At 40.5% G+C, this 20963-nt stretch overlaps 2 protein-coding genes across 8 annotated transcripts in view; one reads left to right on the top strand and one right to left on the bottom strand.

Moving 5' to 3' along the window:
- peli3 (pellino E3 ubiquitin protein ligase family member 3) overlaps nucleotides 1-2412 on the top strand; it is a 50781-nt gene extending 48369 nt beyond the window's left edge. For 6 of the 7 annotated variants that reach the window (XM_044341060.1, XM_044341061.1, XM_044341064.1 and 3 more), the window contains 2 exons: nucleotides 11-76; nucleotides 1557-2412. In XM_044341060.1, coding sequence (XP_044196995.1) covers nucleotides 11-76; nucleotides 1557-2156 — 666 coding nt within the window. In that variant the 3' untranslated portion in view covers nucleotides 2157-2412. The remainder of the gene's footprint in view (nucleotides 1-10; nucleotides 77-1556) is intronic. The other variant, XM_044341066.1, reaches the window with a different exon arrangement.
- Nucleotides 2413-6874: 4462 nt separating this feature from the next.
- rab1ba (zRAB1B, member RAS oncogene family a) lies at nucleotides 6875-20810 on the bottom strand. The gene is made up of 6 exons (XM_044341068.1): nucleotides 20514-20810; nucleotides 17134-17206; nucleotides 16882-16977; nucleotides 14067-14162; nucleotides 13220-13351; nucleotides 6875-12024 (listed from the first exon to the last, which is right to left on the bottom strand). The coding sequence occupies exons 1-6, from the start codon at nucleotides 20525-20527 to the stop codon at nucleotides 11830-11832; spliced, it is 606 nt and encodes a 201-aa protein (XP_044197003.1). The 5' UTR covers nucleotides 20528-20810; the 3' UTR covers nucleotides 6875-11829.
- Nucleotides 20811-20963: the final 153 nt, after the last annotated feature.

Raw genomic sequence — 20963 nt, 5'->3', positions numbered from 1 at the left:
TTGACCTGAGGTGTTGCCAACCACCAAGTTACTGTCTGGATGCTGCGTCATACCTTCCAGTAAATGGAAACATTTGGTAGGTGTCTTCAAAAGACAAATTGTTGCTGAGCTTTCTTCTTAAGTATTGTAGGAAATAGTTACTCCCAGGAATTTGTAAGTCTCTATCTGTTGAATGTCCTGACCATTTATAACCAGTGGTAAACGGTCACTGTCACTCTTGCGGTCCATCACTACTTCCTATGTTTTGGAAACGTTTAGCTTGAGTTGTTGGCTTGACACCAGTCCACCAGGGAGGACCTTACACCTGTATGGCGCTTCAGCAATCAAAGCCACTACTGTGCTATCATCCGCAAACAAGCAACATAACAGACTGTACATTACAAACATACTATTCTCGATTGACTGATTTGTAGATATTTGATGCCTACATGGTGATATTAATGGTATTTTAAGAATATGTCAACTGTCAGAACCAGAGCTCAATGAGCATAGTGCCATCATGTGGTGGCCCTGAGGGGGAATACTAGAAGATTCCCTTGTTTATAGTCAGTGATGGAGGAAGTATTCAAATCCTTTACTTAAGGACCAACACAGCAATGTAAAAATACTCCATTACAAGTAAAAGTCTTGCATGAAAAATCCTACAACAGCAAAAGTACATAAGTACTATGAGCCTGATGTAGTTCAAGTATTGCAGTAAAAGTAGTGGTTTGGTCCCTCTGACTGATATATTATTATATATGACATCATTAGATTATTAATAGTGAAGCATCAGTGTTAGATTAGCATGTTACTGTTATAGCTGCTGGAGGTGGAGCTAGTTTACACTACTTTATATACAGTTAGATAGTTTAGTCCAGTGGTTCCCAACCTAGGGGTCGGGCCCCTCCAAAGGGTCAGCAGATAAATCTGTGGGGTCGTGAGATGATTAATGGGAGAGGAAAGAAGAAAAAACAAAGTTCTGATACACAAATCTGTTTTCAGTTTTTGGAATCTTTGATTTTTGGTGAAATATTGGATCATTTGAACATTTATTGAAATGAAAGCATGTGAGAAGTTTAAAGGGAAAAATCACTGTTTGGTGGAGCTGTTAACAACTCATAGACATGTGAAATGTGACCCCGACTACACACTGCTTTTTGTAAGACGTCAAAAGCCAAAAAGTTTGGAAACCACTGGTATCATCTTTAACAATGTGTTGTATTTTAAAAGCTTGTTATATTATCCATTGTGTCAAATCTTCATCTCAAAAGTAACTAAAGCTGTCAAATAAATGTAGTGGAGTAGAAGTATAAAGTAGCATCAAATGGAAATATCCAAGTAAAGTATTCAAGTACCTCAAAATTGTACTTAAGCACAGTACTTGAGTAAATGTACTTTCCACCACTGTTTATAGTGTATCAGTACAATGCAGAGCAGTAACCCTATTTCCACCAGTATGCCCTGTAACAAATCACCAGTTCCTCTTTGATAATGACAGCCCAGTCATGACAACTGATCTACCTTTCTTTCTTCTCTCTCCATGCTCCTTTTCCTCCTTCTGTTCTCCTCTTTAGGTGGAAAATGAGTCAAACACCCTACAGGACGGTTCTCTGATTGATCTGTGTGGGGCCACCCTGCTCTGGCGGACCCCGGCAGGACTGCGTCACACCCCCACCCTCAAACAGCTGGAGTCCCTTCGCCAGGAGCTGAATGCCGCCCGGCCCCAGTGTCCTGTGGGCTTCAACACCCTGGCCTTCCCTAGCCTGGCCCAGCGCGAGATCGTCGACAAGAAGCAACCCTGGGTTTATGTCAACTGCGGGCATGTACACGGCTACCATAACTGGGGCTACCGCAAGGAGAAGGGCCCTGCTGGCCCCGGGGGCACAGCACCCGCCAGCACTGGGGAGAGGGAGTGCCCCATGTGTCGGCGAGTGGGCCCCTATGTGCCGCTGTGGTTGGGCTGTGAGGGAGGATTGTACCTGGACGCGGGGCCGCCCACTCACGCTTTCTGCCCCTGCGGCCACGTATGCTCAGAAAAGACAGTGGTGGGGTGGAGCCAGATCCCGTTACCCCACGGCACCCATGCCTTCCACGCTGCCTGCCCCTTCTGTGGTACTTGGTTGACAGGGGAGCAGGGCCACATCAAACTCATCTTCCAGGGCCCCGTCGACTGAAGCCCAGACCTGGGAAGCACTCAGAGGAAAGTGATGGTGGATTGGACAGAGGTGGACCTACTGAGTAAAGACTGTGAGACTGTGTACAAGAATTTGAACACTCAAGTGTGGGTTGAAAGAGGGAGCACTGATGCCAAGTACAGGAAAAGGACTGTTGACATGATGAACAGAAAGTGACATGCAATAGTAGATGCCAAGGTTTCAAATGGAATATGAGGTGTATGGAAAAGTTGTAAATAAATTGTGTTGAAATGAACACGTGTTTGGTGAGTGTTTGTTCATTACTTCAAAGGACAGTCGCAATTTATTACAACTTGTGTTTTATTTTTGTAGTTTTGTCCATCATTTCTATCAGTATTAAGAACATTGTACTCACCAAGTTGTTTGCTCAGATCTGTGAACATGGTTACATTACCCAAAAGAAGTCAAACAGGCCAACAAATATAAGCAGTGAAATGATCAGACATGTTAACAAACCCCCAGATCAGCCAAACTCAGTTAGAATTATGACCAAAAACTGTTGAATGTAAACCTCCATCACAGTTTAAGTGGCGATTACAACTCTGCAAAGATACACGTCAATGTCTCTCCAGATCCTGGTCAAGAAAGGTATAACCTTGCGGCCCTGTGCATCAAACAAGCTGATTGCCTGATCCAGTCTTTTTGAGTGCACTCACTTAGGACACTAAGTGACCCTAACCCTAACCCTAACCATGTAAATAAGACCCCAAGTTATAATGGATCTGAATTATCCTTAATTCTAGTATTGAGGCCGCTTTGCATGTGTTTCCATCAATTGCACCTTTTCATGTAGCTGGACTAATATTAAGTCCTCTCCATATGAGCAGCCTTTCCTCTGTAGGTGCAGCCAGCGTGCAGACTACATCATGGTAAGCTGCAGACTCCACAGAGTGTCTCTAAGCCTTGCTCCCAGTTTGCAGCGCCCCCATTTGCTAAAAATAACTCAAGGTCACTAGCAGCCCCATGCCTCACCACCATGACAGATAGAGAGAGAGAGAGAGAGAACAACAGGGCAGCTTTGTCATCAGAGCTGCACATCACCTGTTCAACACCTGAGTAAATATTAAACAAATATTGGGTAAGCTTTCAATTTGTCCAGATGCAAGAACTCCACAAGCTGCACTTCTGCATGTATCTTAAATATTACAGTAAGATGTGGGTAAAGATGGCATTTTGGAGTAGGCATAAGCAGATATTGCTTGCATATCACTGCTGAAACCGTCTTACTGCAGACTGGATGCAGAGGGCAGCTGCAATCCCACCACAAGCTGCTGCAGGGTTTTTATATCAGTGCCAGAAACAGAGCCTGAACATCTCTGCCTGCACAACAACTGGCAATGTCAAGTATCTTTTCATTTGCCTTTCCAACATATCCGTTTGACACAGTGATATATTAGAGCTGCCTGCACCTACAGATGATCTGCATGGTGTGTGTGTGTGTGTGTGGTTATTTAAAGGTCCACAGGGAGAGGCAGAGGTACAAATCAAGGGCGTCCGCCATGTGGATGACAGGCAGCAGAGGAGATCTACAGTATGTGAGCCAGAGTAATGGATGCTGGGGAGGGACTCCCTTCCTGTGGTGGCTCCAGTAGAGTGCAACAGTGCACTCCTATGGAGAGAATGTACTGTAGGTGAGTGTAAAAACTCCCTTCTCTGAGAATAATAATTATTGAAGTCCATCCATTCACCATTTTGGTCCAGACCAAGATATGCCAACAACTACTGGTCGGGGCCCGTTTCTCTAGAATTGCAACATGCAATCTGAGATTTGCAACACAACATAACTTCTCACATTGATTTTAAATACGCAGTCCATACATGATCATGCAAGAGCCCTGAAGGACCCAGAAAAGTATCAAGTGATAATCATTTGTGAAACACAATGTTGTTGTGATCTGCATGTGTTCACAAATTGTTTTTATGAAATATGTCCCAGGTTGACATGAAGTGTGGTATGCATGCTTATGGTCCCTAGAATAAAAATCCTAAATGTTCTGGCAACATGGGACATCACAGTTGCCATGTGTAGGGCTGCAACTAATGATTGTTTTATTATTGATTAATTTGTTGATTATTGTCTTGATTAATTGATTAGTTTGGGTCCATGCCTTCTTTTGTTCCAACCAGCAGTCCACAACCCAAAAGTATTCAAATCAAGTCCATTTTTATTTGTATAGCCCAATATCACAAATCAGAGTTGCCTCAGGGGGCTTTACAGCAATACAGAATGTAGACCCTCAATATGAATAAGGAAAAACTCCCTAAAAAATCTCTTTAACAGGGGAAAAATAATCAATTTATTATATAAAACACTAAATAAACCAGAAAATATTCACATTTGAGATGCTGGAATCAGAGAATTTGAACTTTTTTCTTAAAAAAAATCAATTATCAAAATAGTCGGCAATTCATTTAATAGTTGGCAACTAATCCATAAACTGACTAATCATTGCAGCTCTAGTCATGTGCATTCATGCAGCCTAGCAGCATCCGTTCCTGTGTCTTTTTTAATGCCACCACAGGGTGTCGCTAAAATCTTCACATCCCTCAGATCGGTTTCAAAAACAAGGATTTCAATGATCTCATGGTGTCACACTTGTACATCCGTCCAGCCATTTTGATTTCTTATGTTCCACATATTGATCAGACAGTGTGTCCAAATGAGGTTTTATCAAAAGCCTTTTTACAATTTCCCATAGATGCACCACCAGTAACCGAGCCAGTAACACAGAGAGCTTTCAGTATGTCGTGGTTATGTAAACGTCTGTAGAGCACTGGAAAATTGTTATGATGTCATCAAATCAGACCGTTTTGGATTTCTTTAGAGCGGCGTGGCAATGGTGAGCTCTTACTGGCTTCCAATCTAAAACTGCACAATTACATAGGAGGCTGGGTAAGATCTGCCAAGGGACTATTTCTTTAGTATAAAGTAGTTCCAATGAAAATTACTCACAGTGAGGTCTGTGGGTTATCCAGAGTAACTGGAGAGACATGTTGCTTTTAGAGTTTTTCAAATGCCATCTTTCAATACTGTGAGCACCACAAAACAAATTTCATTCTTCTCCACTTTTATTGGGGCGGAAGCAGAAATCGCTGACACAGATATTTCAAAACCTTAGCAGATGAAACTGAAACTGTCTTGAGTCGACACCACAATGGCTACGTAGGAAAATATGTTTTTGTGGTTTGGGTGAAGTGAACCTTTAAACTCAGACTTTCTCTTTCTTTTGCCGGAATAATGTCAAAGCAGCAGTAGCAGCAGCAGCTCATTGAGGTTTTTTGGTTCACTGCCAAGGAACTAACTGACATATGATGTAGATAATGATCACACCCTCTATCAGTGAATCTTTGTGTTACACAGTCAGTGCATATCTCTCTCTGCACGGGTGTTTCCCTGTGTGTCATAGTAGATTGTGCCGGTTGTCATTGTACTGCTTTAGGGCAAATAGTGGAATGTACTCAAACGAGCGACAAGTGAAGAAGCTGCAGAACAAGCCTGACAGGAAAGACACTCAGCAGTCTGCAGATGTCTTTGGGTCATAGTCTTTTGTTGGTTGTCACTGACTGGAAACTATTTATAATCAAGCACTAAAAATGAATTATTATAGACTGGGAAACCTTGTTATTCATTTCCCATGATGCTAAAATCATAATGTGATCCGACAAGTCAGTCACAAACTTTAAGGCCATTAATTATCCGATTTTGTAAATTTCACTTGAAACAAACTCTGTCATTGCTACGCATGGTTAGTACTACTGATCCTGTGAAAACAGTCTTCTGTGGCCGTGGAGGAGCTTTGTCAAGTAACCCTGGTGATGCCATAGTGATGTCATCAGGGTTATATGTTAGCTTGGGCTTTGAGACTATAAATTTGTGAGGAAAAGCCTGCATTAAAACAATAAAATTTAAAGTTGAATTGTGGAAAATGTAGGAATCAGTGTTTTGGGGTCCCTTATGAGTTGGCCAACTTTACTGAATTAAAATACTGACCCTTTAACCTTTTAACCCTTTAAGATCTTATAAACCTCATATTCAATATAAATTGTTTGATCAAACACACATTTATTATTTATATTGGTACAGAAATCATAATTAGTAATCATAAATCATAATTGTTAATTGACTTACAGTACTATTACTAGTGCATAACTTGTGTAAGAAACATTTACAGTCTTTGCCCTAAACTGGTCTGTGTTCTTACATAGATATCATACATTCATAGATATACAATACATACATAATTTAGCTGATGAAAATGCTTATACTTCATACTAAATATCAGCATAAAATGTTATCATTAGGGAAATTGTTATTCTTTTTGCTGAGCAGAGGAGGTTCCCAGATTTGTATATTATTTTATTCTTCCCTTATGCATTGTAAAACAAAACAAAAAATTACAGTTGGTTATATCAAAAATATTGCTTTTGCGTGCATCATATGCGTTCTTGCCATACACAGAGGAATAATATATATTATATTTATAACTTACAACTGATGGCTACTGCACCATCTTAAATTCTTGAATGAATGGTGAAATTGACTGTACCAATTCAGTATTGTTATATATTTTAAAATATTTGGGAGCTTTCTTCATTAGGTGAAAAAATAAGGTTCAACCTCCATTCCCATCCCAATAATTTTCACACAATCCCTTAGCTTAGATACTGTAAATAAAAATAACAGACAAGCTCTCATGTTGACGATCTTTTTCATCATTTTATTATATATATATTTATAATATGTACAGAAAAAAAACATGATCAAACTCAGCAGGGAGACAGCACCAAAGTGAACAAGCAAAAACAGAAAAGACAGAAGGTGACTGACAGGCGAGCTCCTGCCCGGTGCTTTTTATTAACAAACAACACCTAGTGAGTGCCTTTATTAAGCCAATGAACAAGTGTGCAAATGACATGGAAAATACCCCCTTCAGCCCAAATGAAATACAAAAAGAAAACTAAAGAAAAAAAAAGTCAAGCGTTGTTTCATCAGAATCACATTCATAAGCAAAGCCCCACCCCTACATGTGTTTAACCCCACCCTACAGTGTCCCCTCATACTTCCATGGACTAGACAACACAGTATAGTATTCAATGAACACATTAAAATCAGTAGGATATCAAGACTTGTTGAAAGAAAGGTTAAAAAAAAAAAAAAAAGGAAATCAAAGCGCAAAACATCCAGTATATGTGTGAGTGTGACTTTGAGTGTTAAGTTTCAAATGATTGCTTGTTCTGCATCTACTCAAGTGAGACTGGCGTGATGCCGGGATGCCAACATGTGTCCAAAAAGCTCAGGAATGTTACACGTGATCCTGCCCCGCTCTACGCAAACACACACACACACACACACACACACGTCCTGATGTTTCCTTTCCCTCCTTCTTAATGTCAGATTCCAGTCCTGCACAGAAAACTAATGTGTTCCACTTTAGCGTGACAGGCCTGAAAAACACAAGACTAAAAATATCTGTCAACACAAAGCAACACACACACACACACACACACATACGACTCATCTTCGAGTGATGCCAACATAATCACAAGTAACCACTTGTCACATCTGTACTCACGCTGGAGTTAAGAAGATGCAGCTTCCTGACCGAGCATCAATCATTGATAAGGCTTCACAAATGGAAGGCTGTTGTTCTCAAGATAATGTGGACTCATCTATATTCAGTTCTTCTAGAAGCTGAAATTGCACTTTTGTAGCTGCTGATCTTGGTGAGCTGTGAAAACTTCACCGCAGCCTGAGGCGGTGTTGTACCTGAAATGCTGACAAATTTTTCTTAAGGAGTGCAACCGAAGCCTCTGTGAGATTCCCGTATCTGAGTGGAAGGGCCGGTCAGGGAGGATGCTGAGGAATTCATCAAGTTGCGGTGACATGGTTGGCTGGAGAGGAGAGTTGGGAGTTCATATCCGGTCAGCAAAACCGAGACCAGTCAGTCCCTGAATCTCCAGGTGCCCCCCGAACACAACGCACATGATGAAAACGATGGCCTTTAAAACAGAACGCCACAGCGGCTTCTATTCAGCGAGGACATGTGTCTGCTGTGGACAACTACACCACAGATTACAGAGATAAATAAAAGAGTGAGTAAGAAGGCCCTAATGCTACTTTAGTACAATATTTTCATTCTTCAAAGCATGACCAGTCTTCTACAACAACATCACCGTTATTTTCCAGTTATTTGTTTAACAGGGTAAAAAAAGTTGTGGCTCAGATTGAGAAGGTCTAACAGAGTTTTCACTGCAGTGTAGAGGCCCCTCTGTGAGGGCAGGGGGATGCTCTTTTCCTCACATTCCTTCGAGGTTTCCCTGGAAATACCACTGAGACCTAACACAGCTATGAGAAGCAGAAGCCGCTCAGAGCTGCAGGCGTGTAAACCACTTCATACCTGTCTGATTTTGCCATTATTATGCCGACAGCTGGCACTGACATCCAAACAGATCATCGGATCTGTTATGATCAATGTCTCATGCAACAAATGTTTGTTCCTCCTTCCTGATGGAAATAAATCTGGTTATTGGGACTCCCAATAGTTTCTGCTACCGAGCAAAATGTTTCCGTAGCCTCGAGTTAAAAACTGCCATCAAATGTCTGATCAAATTTGTATGATTTGTTGAATATTCTCACGATTTTGCCAAAAAAAAAAAAAATCATATTAAAAAGGTCCACTTACTAGCCTTTTTGAGATTTTTTAATCACATCTCATGGTCTTCATCAGCAGGAGTAACTTCAGACTTCAGTCATATACAGGAGGAAATTAAAACCCCTGTCCCTGTTTAAAGATAGTCTTTAATGCCCAACATCAAATACCATGAGGTGTGATTGAAAGCTCTGGAACAGTATTTTTGTAACCTTTTGTAACCAATGTGTGCAAAGTCTGTCACTTTTCATGTGTACATCATTGCTTTTACCTTTAGGTGTAAACAGATGACACATTTTACAAACTAGTTCATTTGAAGTATACCGACACCTTCACGATCAGTGTGAAGGACTCAGAGGTAAAAAAGGATTACACCAGAGACAGAAACGCGAGGGGGGCATAAAGACAGGTTTGAATCGTGTGTCCAAATGAGAAACAACTATGTTTGACAAACTGGTAAGTCTCAGGGGAAGGAACAGCAGCTTTTTGTTAAGACCCCACCCTCTCAACCAACAGACACACCCACACACCACATCTCTACTCCAGCTTCATCTGCAAACAAGCACAAATGAAACAACATCCTAAAACCAACTCCGTCATGTACTGAACATGAGACTTTAAGCAAATTGTACAAGTTGTCTCCATTAGAAGTATCAATGAGAAAATTTTTAAAAAACAAAACAATAAAACCACAACAATAATAAAACAATAATTGTAAGATCAATGCAGATATTGCCAATTGCTTCTGTTTGTCAGAATAAGTCAAACCGAGTGTTTCACTCCTTCCCCCCCCCCGCCTTCGTCATGCCTCTTCATCTCTGTGCAATGATATCTGTCCTCGGACTGGAATATTTAGTGTCATTCCAGGAATTCACCGTACAAAATGATACAGAATTTTGTCTTTCTTTTACATATGAAATTATTCCTTTGAAGAGTAATGACAAAAAGAAAAAAAAAAAAAAAACTAACACCATATATTACAGTTCTCAAAACCGCCGCCTCCATCCCAGCTCTGACATCTATATGTTGAATTAACTGAGCCGCCAGCAGACCTGCTTTACCTCAAGTGTTTGGTTCAAGATTCCCTTGGTTAATGCTTCCATCAAAACTAACTACAATTTGTCTTTGGATGTAGATATTCCTATCTAGTTGTGTTATTGGTTCAGACTAAGGGCCCGGTCCCACCAGCAATTTTAACAACTCTTTTTTTTTTTTGCTGAAATCAACTCCTGTCAATGAATTTGCAAAGTTAATCTGCGCAGAACCTTTGCGTAGAGTTCAACATATTTTGACACATGAACGCATGCCATTCACCGAACAAACGATCCTAACCTCTAAAGGGAACGCAAGGAACCAAAGAGTCCAAAAAGGAGGGAATTTTGTCACACCATCCAATTTTATGTTGGAGTATACACTGCTCCACAAAAGAGGCATGGTGTTCAGTTACTGAGACAGAAGTACAAATACGTCTCTTGTGGAAACTCTTTTCATTTATTGTCCGGTCAGCGACAAAGTGCTCGTCCAATTTTTTTTGTCTGAAGCCCCTTCTCCACAGTGGAATCAGGGGAATTGCATGTAATTTATGTAACTTTATAAAAAAGGGACATTGGGACAATTAGGCCAACTTTTTGCATTTGAACCGAATGCAACACCATGAAACCCTTTGAGGAAGAACTGTTCAAAAGTATGCATACGACCTAGCTTGCTTGAAGCATATTGAGACCTTTAAGTTGTGTTCAGACAGAATGCGATGTGAATTTTAGAGGCGAGATGAGGTGGGAGTTGAAAATGTTTCAATTTGAGCAAAAAAAAAAAAAAAAATGTGCACTTATCCCTTTTTGAAACTGTTTCATAAAAGAACAGGGATGAGAGGAAAAGGGACTGGAGGGAAATGACAGAAAATACTGAGTCTGTTTCTAGCTAGCAGCTAACGCCTGTATGGTGGGGAACACTGGCTGTTCAACACAACAGCACAAACAGTCCAGCGGTCAAACTTGAGCGAATGACGCGAGACCGACTTTGCTTTCTGTCTGAACACACCTTAACAAAGTGTGAGTGGAAGTTGAGGAAGAGGACAGATGGAGGGAGAGGAGGCTCACTGAATGGGCTTTCCCTGGATCTTCATCAGTAAATGGCAATGATGAGTCACTCTTAGTAGGCTGCTGCTACTCAGCAAAACAATTATTACTGTGTACAAACCATCTACATGACTCAAGCACGCTGCATCTGCGTGTGTATGTGTGTGTATGTGTGTGTGTGTGTATGTGTGTATGTGTGTGTATGTGTGTGTATGTGTGTGTGTGTGTGTGTGTATAAATAATCCCAGGGATCCAGAGTTTGGGCTCGGGCAGGGTGGGGGATGGGGGATGAGGGGGGGTTGTGGCCATAACATGACACCAGCAAAGACAGACACAGCCTGAGGAGAAAAGTGTATGACCAAAAAGGCTTAAATCTCTTTAACCCCTGTCACTCCACTGCAGTGTGTGTGTGTGTATGTGTAGAGAGAAACTCACTGGGATCTAAACCTAATCTTCCACTGCCTCCGGTCCACTCTAAATCAATACCAATCTTCCCCCGTATCTGTTTTCTTTCTGTCGTCTTGGCAGAAAGTAAAAGTTGTCTCAGTCTCTGTTTGTCTGCCTCTCTCTCTCTCTCATACACACACACACACACACACAGGTTGCTCTCTTCTCTCTGTTGTTTGGTGAGAGTACAGCCCTGAATTAACCCTCATAAAGTTTCAATCTCTTCTCTGATCTTAACACACTGATAGTTCACTCCTCGCTGTTTGCTGAGCCGCCCTGTATCATCAGGCGGGCTGGTAGAGGGGGGGGGGAGTCACGGGAGGGCTGGGTTGTGGGTTACACGGTGTTATGGAGAGGAATGGTGGGATGTGGGAGTGGCAGCGATGATGGGAAGGAACACAGAAGGAGAAGAAAGGGGAGATTTCAGTGGAGATGGTGGAGGTGATGGTCGGGGGGGTGGTGAGGTGAGGGGGTCCTTTAGCAGCAGCCCCCTCCGGACTGCCTGACAGGGGTGCTCTCGATTTTTAAGTTGGGCTTGTCGCCGCCGGCTGTGGCCCCGGGACCCATGCGCTTCTTGATCTCGGCCGCCATGGTCATGAACGCCTGCTCTACGTTGGTGGCGTTCTTGGCACTCGTCTCCAGGAAGGGAATGGCCAAAGAATCAGCGAACTCCTGTCAGACAACAAGGGAAGGAAACTAATAGTAAGACCTTTCACTTAACTCAAAACCTTTTCTGTGGAAAAAACTGGGATCCAGCAGGGTGATACGTACTGATTCAAGGCCATATGTACTCTGAAACTTAGACATTTTTGAACGTGTATGCCCCAAATTATGATGACCACTTCCTCTTTCAACAACTATTTCCTAGAGTGTCTGTGGGAATATATTGATAGGAGGAGACTTCAATTTCTGCCTTGACCCAGTTCTTGACAGGTCCTCAGACACTGTAATGACAAGGACCAAAGCAGCCAGATCCACACCGGCCCTTTATGAAAGATCTAAACCTTAATGACACTTGGAGACACTTTCATAGAGACTATTCTTCCTATTCATGCCCCGATAACTCCCTTACAAGGATAGATTACTTTCTTGCATCTAGCCAATTAACCCATAGAAACTGAATACTTGCCTTGGATCATCTCAGTACCCAACTCTGCTCAAAAAACCTGACTTCTGTTGGTTCATGTTTTGTGATTGATATTGGGCAGCAAAAAATGAGATTTCTGTCATTTTTGTTTGAATATGGATTCTGCCCCCTCCTGGCCACAAATTAAAATACAGGACCTTGATGAAGAGCTGGGAAGTGACTATTTATAAATGGAATCCACAAGGTATTATTAGCAAAACCTAAAACCCACTTACTGTGCACCTGGTTAGATCATGGTATGAGGTCCATACAATTCTTGGAGTGAGGAATGATTTGTTGCCTAAAACACCTTTATGGAAAACCAAACTCATACCAATGATCTGTGAGAGCAAAATCTTTAAGCTCTGGTATGATAGACGGATAAAATACCTGGAGCACTGTTATAGTGTTGGCATCTTCATGTCCTTTGAACAGCTAAAAGAGAAATCTGCCAAACACTTATTTTGTTATTTGCAACTGTGAGCCTACAAATCAGTAGGACAACTTTGCTCCTTTAATCTGTCTCTCTCTTTAAAAAAACTTTCTCAACACACTAATATGGTACTTCATGCACCTGCAACCTTGTGGCACTTGTGTCAGATGGAATTTATTATATAACACTTTATTGGTTTTTGATCTTCTTTAGGGATTTGTTAGCAATAAGAAAATGTACTTTGCTTCCTTTTAGATGCCAATAATAACCACCACATGTTGTTACTTCATGTACAAACAGCAGTATACCTTAGCTGTTGTGTAGTCCACCACTTTCTTGGTGGTCAGATCACACTTGTTGCCCACCAGAAGCTTGTTGACATTTTCACTGGCGTAGCGGTCGATTTCCTGAAGCCACTGCTTGACATTGTTATAGGACTCCTGCGCGATGAGAACAAGGATATCAGCATGACAGGTAACACTGCAGGTGGAGTCTACAGTTTAACACGCTTGATACCAGGCAGCGGTATTCAAGAGAGTAAAATATGATTAACACCTGCATAATCTACTGCAATCCACTACTAGAGCTCTGTAGTAAATACTACCTTTCTAAAGATTCTAATGTTCACTGTTGGTTGAGACTATGTCAAGGTCTCATTTTCAAGGCTGCGTTTTGCAGCGATTATATATTATAAGATGTTCTTTTTAAAGAGGAGATAATTACTTATATTCACAGGTTCTCCTAATTTAAAAAGTAAAGTTCTATGATTTGAAATAATATGTCTTTGTTCTGTACTTATACCATTGTCTGAAAGCTGAAATCACATTCAAATGAATAAACTGGTCATTAATTAGCTCTATAAGTCACGCTGGGACTGGAAATAATCGGGACGTGATTATTGTTTGTCAGTGTATTACAGATCTGTAGCCATTAGACAGGCTTACCAAATGTTTAACTACCGTGCAAATAAATGATCATGTTCTATCATTCATACATTTAGAAGTTTAAATTTGAACAGGGTTGCATGCTAAACCTCAAAACATTTGCGTGACCATATAGCACCAAGTGCCAGGAGTAAAGAAAAAAAAAAGCAAAGTAACAACACTCAACATTTGATTTCTTACTCTGGGGCATCAATCCAGACTGCTGACTCACCTGATCTGTCACATCATATACAACTATGATGCCATGGGCTCCACGGTAGTAACTGGAGGTGATGGTACGAAACCTCTCCTGACCTGCGGTGTCCCACTGAGAGATGCAGACAGAGATAGATTAGAAAGAGACGGAAAGGGAGAAGCGATAAGAACTCAACAACTGTTTCATCACAGGCAGTAAAGTGTCTGAATAAATAAATTATCACTTCTTGTATTATTTCCCTCCTGACAATCAAAAGATGCCATGTATTGCTTGTTAGATATTGAGGGGCAGTAGAAGATAGAACCACAGGACATAGAACAGTAAATGGGGAGTAGGGTGTGTATATATATATATATGAGGGGTTACTGGTGTGTAAAATCTTTATGAAATGCAAAAAACAAATTTTAAATAAAATCATTGCAAGGAACATAAGAGTGGATGGTTTTCCCCCATCTTTCATCTGCCTGTGAGCCAGCAACTCACTGTGCATTTTCCCTCAGTTCTTCATCGGTGCAATTAGATTACAGTGAAGACAAGAATGTGCCTACTATGACTTTTTTTTACCTCAACTGAAGAAAGAACCTTTATTTGAAAGTCTAATTTTAAAGGCAGGCATTTATTTCTAATTTTACTTATTCCATGAGTACATATTCACCACTCCTCTCTGACACCAATACTGTTTTTTCTGTTATTAGTTGCTTCTACTAATATTTTTTAAGCACTGTTAAGCTACAGTCAATAAAACGCATTACTTTATGCAGAGGTTACAAAGTGGAGGTCTACCAGGACAGAGAGACATACATTACACCCTGTGAGCTGTCAGACGGCTTTTAATGTGAAAAATCTATGCAGGATATGTTGAGTTTGATTGACAGTAGCACAACAGTGATCAAAAAAACAGCGCCATGGAAACGTCAGAGATGCTGTAATTAGTCAATGAAAACAACACTTGTGTTGAAAAGAAAAGCAGAGTGGTGTGTATGACAGGACTGTCATTCTGCCACTGTGCTGTAGAAATGTACATCACGAACTTGTAAGTTATTATAATACTGGTCATTTCTAAAACACTCAGTAAACTTTGACTCTGATGTGGCTGGAAACTGACTGTGAGGCTGCATCTCTGGTCAGGTGCTGTATCCTAACTGCATTATGATCTTTATTTCTGTGGCTATGAGGAACACACAGTAGATTCTTTTATTGTTCTTTTTATTCTTTTTTTTTTTCTGCCATTGATGATTTGAGCTGAGCATTTCTCTCCTCGGCCTTCCTTTAACTTATTCACATGTCATCTGACAGCACAGACCCAACTTGATTACCTCTAAATGGAAAAGTAACATGCTGGTTTAGTGAAACTTACCTAAACCAGGGCCTATATCTGTTTAGGAATTTAGTCCTACACAGAAGCATATTCCGTCCATAAAAACATTTTATCAAAGTCTCCAGAGGTGTGAGTGTTTGTTTGTTGCAGGAGACAGAAGTCAGGCGAGGAGAGATGTTTTGGGAACATATGATGATGAGCTTATTCAAATATACCATTTTGATAAACCTGAAATAGTTTGTGTGACCGCTGTGAGTCCTCACAACCTCGCACTTTTTTTTTTACAACAGGGAAATGTAGCTGTGCAACAGTGATGATTCTGACATCACCAACAATTTAATCAGTAATAAATTCAAGCTCAGATGATGCACACGACTCAACAGTTCACATACGGTGATAAATGACATCAGCAAAAGTGGATGGCCACATGACAGAACTAGATTTACTTACAACAATAGTTTCTTCTATTAAAATATATGATATTAGGAAAAAAATGTTCATATTGTTACTGTGTATTTCCCAACACTGGGTAACATTACAGATGGATGGGTGTGCCACAGCCCACAGAGGTTTTGTAACAACATCACTGCATAATATATGCAGGATGCAACAATATTATAGTTTTTGAAAAACAATGTAACTGAAAAAGGCTGACTAGGATTTCAAACTTGTATAAACGAGGTTCCAGTGCTTATTTACAGCCTACAATGTCAATGGTGAATTGTGCAATTTCAACTACATATTAATTTTGTTATCTTGTATATTTGCCTATACACATACACCCTCCCTTTAAAATATTCATGCAATTCTCTAAATTTCTAATTTTATCCTTGTCTAATACTCCAAACTGAAACTGTCAGGAAAAAATTTGTCACCATGTTTTCTAATTTCTGCAACATCACATCTTCTCACAGGAATTCTCCTGTTGAAAATCAGAATAGGAAGCTTCATAAACGGTTTGAGGTCTAGTTTAACTATAGGCACAATTCCTAGGAGGGATTCTCAGGTGCTTGATAAATATGTCACGCTTAATAAAGCAGGTCTTTCATGGCCAAATCTGACTTTTTTTTAGAATCCTTCATGAAATAACCCCCTGATGTTTTCAAACATTTAATATTGGCAACATGAAGAATTTGTAAGTCTAAGTAAATCATAAAAACATACAACTCCCATTTCTCTTCAGGTGTGTTTGGACTAATCTAAAATAAGTGAGAAACAGAAGCACATTGTGCACTGTGGTTTCAGTTGAATCTGTATGTATGTGGCAGAGCTATGTCTGCTGATCAAATGGGACGTCTTTAGGTGGCACAGCCTGTTCCCTGAGCTAAACCAGCATCCTGTTACAGCTTGGTCCGAATGCAAAGCTCAATCTCAATCTCAATCACACACACACAAACACACAAACACACACACACAGGCTCTCATGTGTTTTGATAACAACAGTTGGATCTAAGCCCTGGCTCAGGTGAGCATAACAGTGTTGTGTGTGTGTGTGTGTGTGTGTGTACTCACAATCTGCAGTTTTATGGTCTTGCCATCCAGCTCGATGGTGCGGATCTTAAAGTCCACACCGATGGTGCTGATGTAGCTCTCTGTATAGGTGTCATCCTGCAGAGAGGGAGGCAGATAAAGTGAGGGGGGGGGAAGAGGAGCCGGGTCAGGCCAACAGCAGAATGAGGGAAAGAGCAAAGGTTGCAGTTGGAACACAGACATTTAGAACCTCGCAGTAATTGAAAAACACGCTTTAGAGACAGAACTACTTACAGCAAAGCGAAGCAGAAGACAGGACTTTCCTACTCCGGAGTCTCCGATGAGCAGGAGCTTGAACAGATAGTCACTGAAATAAAAACAATCAGGTCAGAGTAGGGAGCGCATTTCTTAACTCACTGCATGTAATATCTCAAAGTGTTGCAGCATAGTGTGCTGACTATCAAACTTGCAATGCTGGATAACCAACTGGGAAGAGCAAATGCTACTGGGCACCAGAAAGCTCCAGGTTTACAGTGTGTCAACTGATTTGATCTCATTCAATAGAAAATGTGTTGTGGGGAATTAACACTACTAAAGCATGATTTCAAACATCATTACTGCTTTATTACCTAAAGCTAAGGTCCTGTCTTGAAGAGTCTAGTTTTTAGACCTTTTAGTTAGCTCAGTTGGTGTAGTTGAGAGCTCCAGAGAAAGCTGGTAAGTGGTCTTGAGTTAGAATGCACAGAATGGGAGGATTGTGGGCGGGTGGGGGGGGGTTGACTGTGGCCCAACAGCCACAAAGAAAAAAGTATGAATCTGGGCAAACAAATAAAAATTTAAAAAATATGAAATCATGGTATATCTGTTAGAAAAATAAGTGAGAATCTAACCCAGAATTCAGTTCAAATTGCAGTAAAGACATAATTCACTCAGTGGTCAGTGAGGTTTGATACCCAGCCTAACTCCCAGGTTCTCACAACAACATCCCCCACCCAATCACTGAGAGGAAAACAGCATCACATGAATTTGACACACAGCACAGACAGCTGTAGAGAATTGCTCAATGCCAGTGCTATTCTTGTGTCATAGGAAACTGAGACCTTGTCGTGTATCACAGCTTGACCCTCGATCAACTGACAATATCTCACAACAAACACTGGATGCAACGGCACTGTTGCAACCTGCTCAGTTCATGTTTCTTAAACAGCTACAGCTTGTGTTGATGTGGACTGATGCAGGAAGTTGTCAGGACAGCTCAGTCACTTAACTATGCAGTGCAACAAGCAACCCAAACAGCTTCTGAAGTGCACGGCTTTATATATATAACATTTAACATCAGTTTAATAAAGTGGGCAATTATCCTGAAGCTGTCAGCTAATAATAGTCGTAGCGGCATTAATAAAACCTTTTAATGCCACATAGTAGGACTGGGAATCATTTGAAGGTAGAGTTGATACCAATTTTTTTCAATATCTTACTTGAAAGAATATTGTCAACATGTTTTCATGCAAGCCCTTTTTACTTTTAACAAAGCATGCAAAAGTTCTACAATGTTAAAAATTGTCTAAACATAAAGACTGTATGGAACTAGTGGTGGGAGATATTGCCTTTAAGTCATTTCATGATATCGCAGGGTATTTTTGTGATAGTAATATTACGAATATGTATATAAATATAACAAAATACTTAACAGCAGCAGCAGACAAACTACACTGTATAGTTGTTTAGACCTCACATGATTTCTGGCTCTCCTCAAACAGGTGATTGTGCCTGCGATGGTGAAATAAGTTTTTTGTGTCACCTCTTCTACACTTCTGAAACCAACTTCTCCACAGCCAAGCCCGCAGCAAAGTTACTTTAACTTTCAGCTATATGTGTTACTGTTACTTACATAGTCATGGCATTAATATGTATGTCAACACTTTGATATTGTAAATATCATTAAATGACAAATTCTTAGCACATTCAAAATTATACATGAACAATATGATATGGCACACACCTATATGGAACTTCAATACTTTCTGAGGACAGACTGAATTGTTCTATAGTGTAAAACATGGACAAATACTAAAATTATGTTTTATGGTACTATTTTCCAATAAGGCACCCTTTCTAAAAGTTTCTCAAGTTGTATTTAATGGCTTTATTGATAGTAATTAGGACATGTACCTATGCTTTACAGATCAGTTATAAGACACTCATAAGAAGAACTTGTTTTGATAAATCCTTTTGACTGGTTATAGATGTTGGTAAATCATTTACATTATCATTTAAATCATTTAAAGGGGGGTGGGGGACTTCAAACAACCTCTCAAGTTTACAGTTGAAAATGTTAATAAGCTGTTAACAAACAGGTTTTTGGTTCAGATGCAGCCCCATTTCAAAAGGTAGGTGGTCAAAATTAACATTGAAGAGGTGTTTACTGATGAATTGAAGTGCTAGTGTCAAACTGGAGGAAGACAAATACAGCCAAAAAGGATGTTTCACAATCTGGCAACCCGATAGTTGCTCTTAATAATGCTTATATAATGCTATAACTACTAATAAAGCCATTAGTATCATCCTTTATATTTATAAGTGGTACCTTCAATATAGATACTTTACCCTAACATTAGGCAGTGTATATCATAGTGTATGTAATAGTGTATATAGTGTATATTCAACCGAAACAAGATTACACAGAGTGTGTAAACATTCAGGGAAATAAAGACTGTCTGCTAAGGGTGTGGAGGTGTTAGCTAAGCTAGTTAGACAAGGTCCTGCAAGAACTGAAAGGGAAGCCGGCCTTCAGCAGCCGGCCTCGGGACAGCCGCTGCGACAACATGACGTTTCAGGCGGGTGTCTTCTCATTTCAGGGCTGCAGGTTAGCCGTCACACATCTGACACCTGCCGTATCGGCTAACGTTGCCTGAAACCTTCCACAAATTGATAGAGGATATTTTTTGTATTTTCGCTGTTAAATTACACAGCAGGTACAACACCGTTCAGGATCTGAACCTTAAACGAATGGCTACTAAACAGATTAACATATCAAATAAATCAGCAAATATCTGATGTCCACTCTGCTCCTAAGTCTGGTGGTAACAGGGGAGCTATTTCTAAATTTTACAAATGTAAAAACTGATATGTAGCGTTAGCAATTATGGTAAATATAATAACGCATGAGTGTATGTAACCACGTATGGATATGTCTTGTGTGTTAAGACAACTTAAACGAATGTGAAAAAAACGATATTCGAGGTTACAGGTCAGCCCTAAGTTACTGCATCTGTTACTGAACTACTTCATGTCACGTTACTGCCAGCTAACGCTATTTGTTTCCATTCCTGTTTCTAGTAAAAAGTGGACTAAAGCAGCGCCCACTCTGAACGCTTTTCACACCGTTTATTTGTCCCGTGAAAGGTCGCGTGCCACAGCCGACACGGTGAGGCACGAGCAAGCTGTCAGCTGACGTTTAGGAGAGAAAACACGTTAAAGAAGCCGTCCGCGCCCTGTTCACGAGAGCCTGCTAGCTGACGTTTGCTAATAAATTTAACGACATTAACACGAGCCTAGACGTTATTTACATAAGATTACACCTTAAACCACATACCATATAATAACACTTTCTAACTAAACGCAAGAATGATTGTCTTAAAACGTTAGCGGAGCATGTTTAACGTTAAACTCACTATTCGGGATTCATGGTTTCACTCTGGATGTGTTTCTGTCGGCGACTCGACTCTTCCTTCCTACTCCGGCAAAAAAAGATGACTTGTAGGTCCGGGTATCCGAGGCACTTAAATGGCTGTTTTACCGTCTCCGTTAATGCCCTCTTGTCGTTCCACTGTATCCGACCTTTATTATTTCATATATCCTTGAATCTAGCGGACATATCCTTGTTTCCTCAGGCTCGGCTGGTATATTTTACCCCTTTTTTTCTGCCTTCTGTGTCCGTTGCTTGCTAAGGTTCAAGATGGCTGCGCAGGTGCGGTAGTGACGTAAGGTGACGTGGCGCTATAGACAAATCAGGACAAATCTAGAATTAAAGCAGTGCTGGGATTTGTAGTTTAATAAGAAAAACAATTTGAAAAACAGCATATTGTACAGTAGTCTACAATTTCTGGGGGCAAAATAATATA

The sequence above is a fragment of the Thunnus albacares genome, chromosome 22 (genome assembly GCF_914725855.1).
Source record: "Thunnus albacares chromosome 22, fThuAlb1.1, whole genome shotgun sequence".
In the NCBI taxonomy this organism is placed as follows: domain Eukaryota; kingdom Metazoa; phylum Chordata; class Actinopteri; order Scombriformes; family Scombridae; genus Thunnus; species Thunnus albacares.
This window is presented reverse-complemented; position numbering and strand designations above follow the sequence as displayed.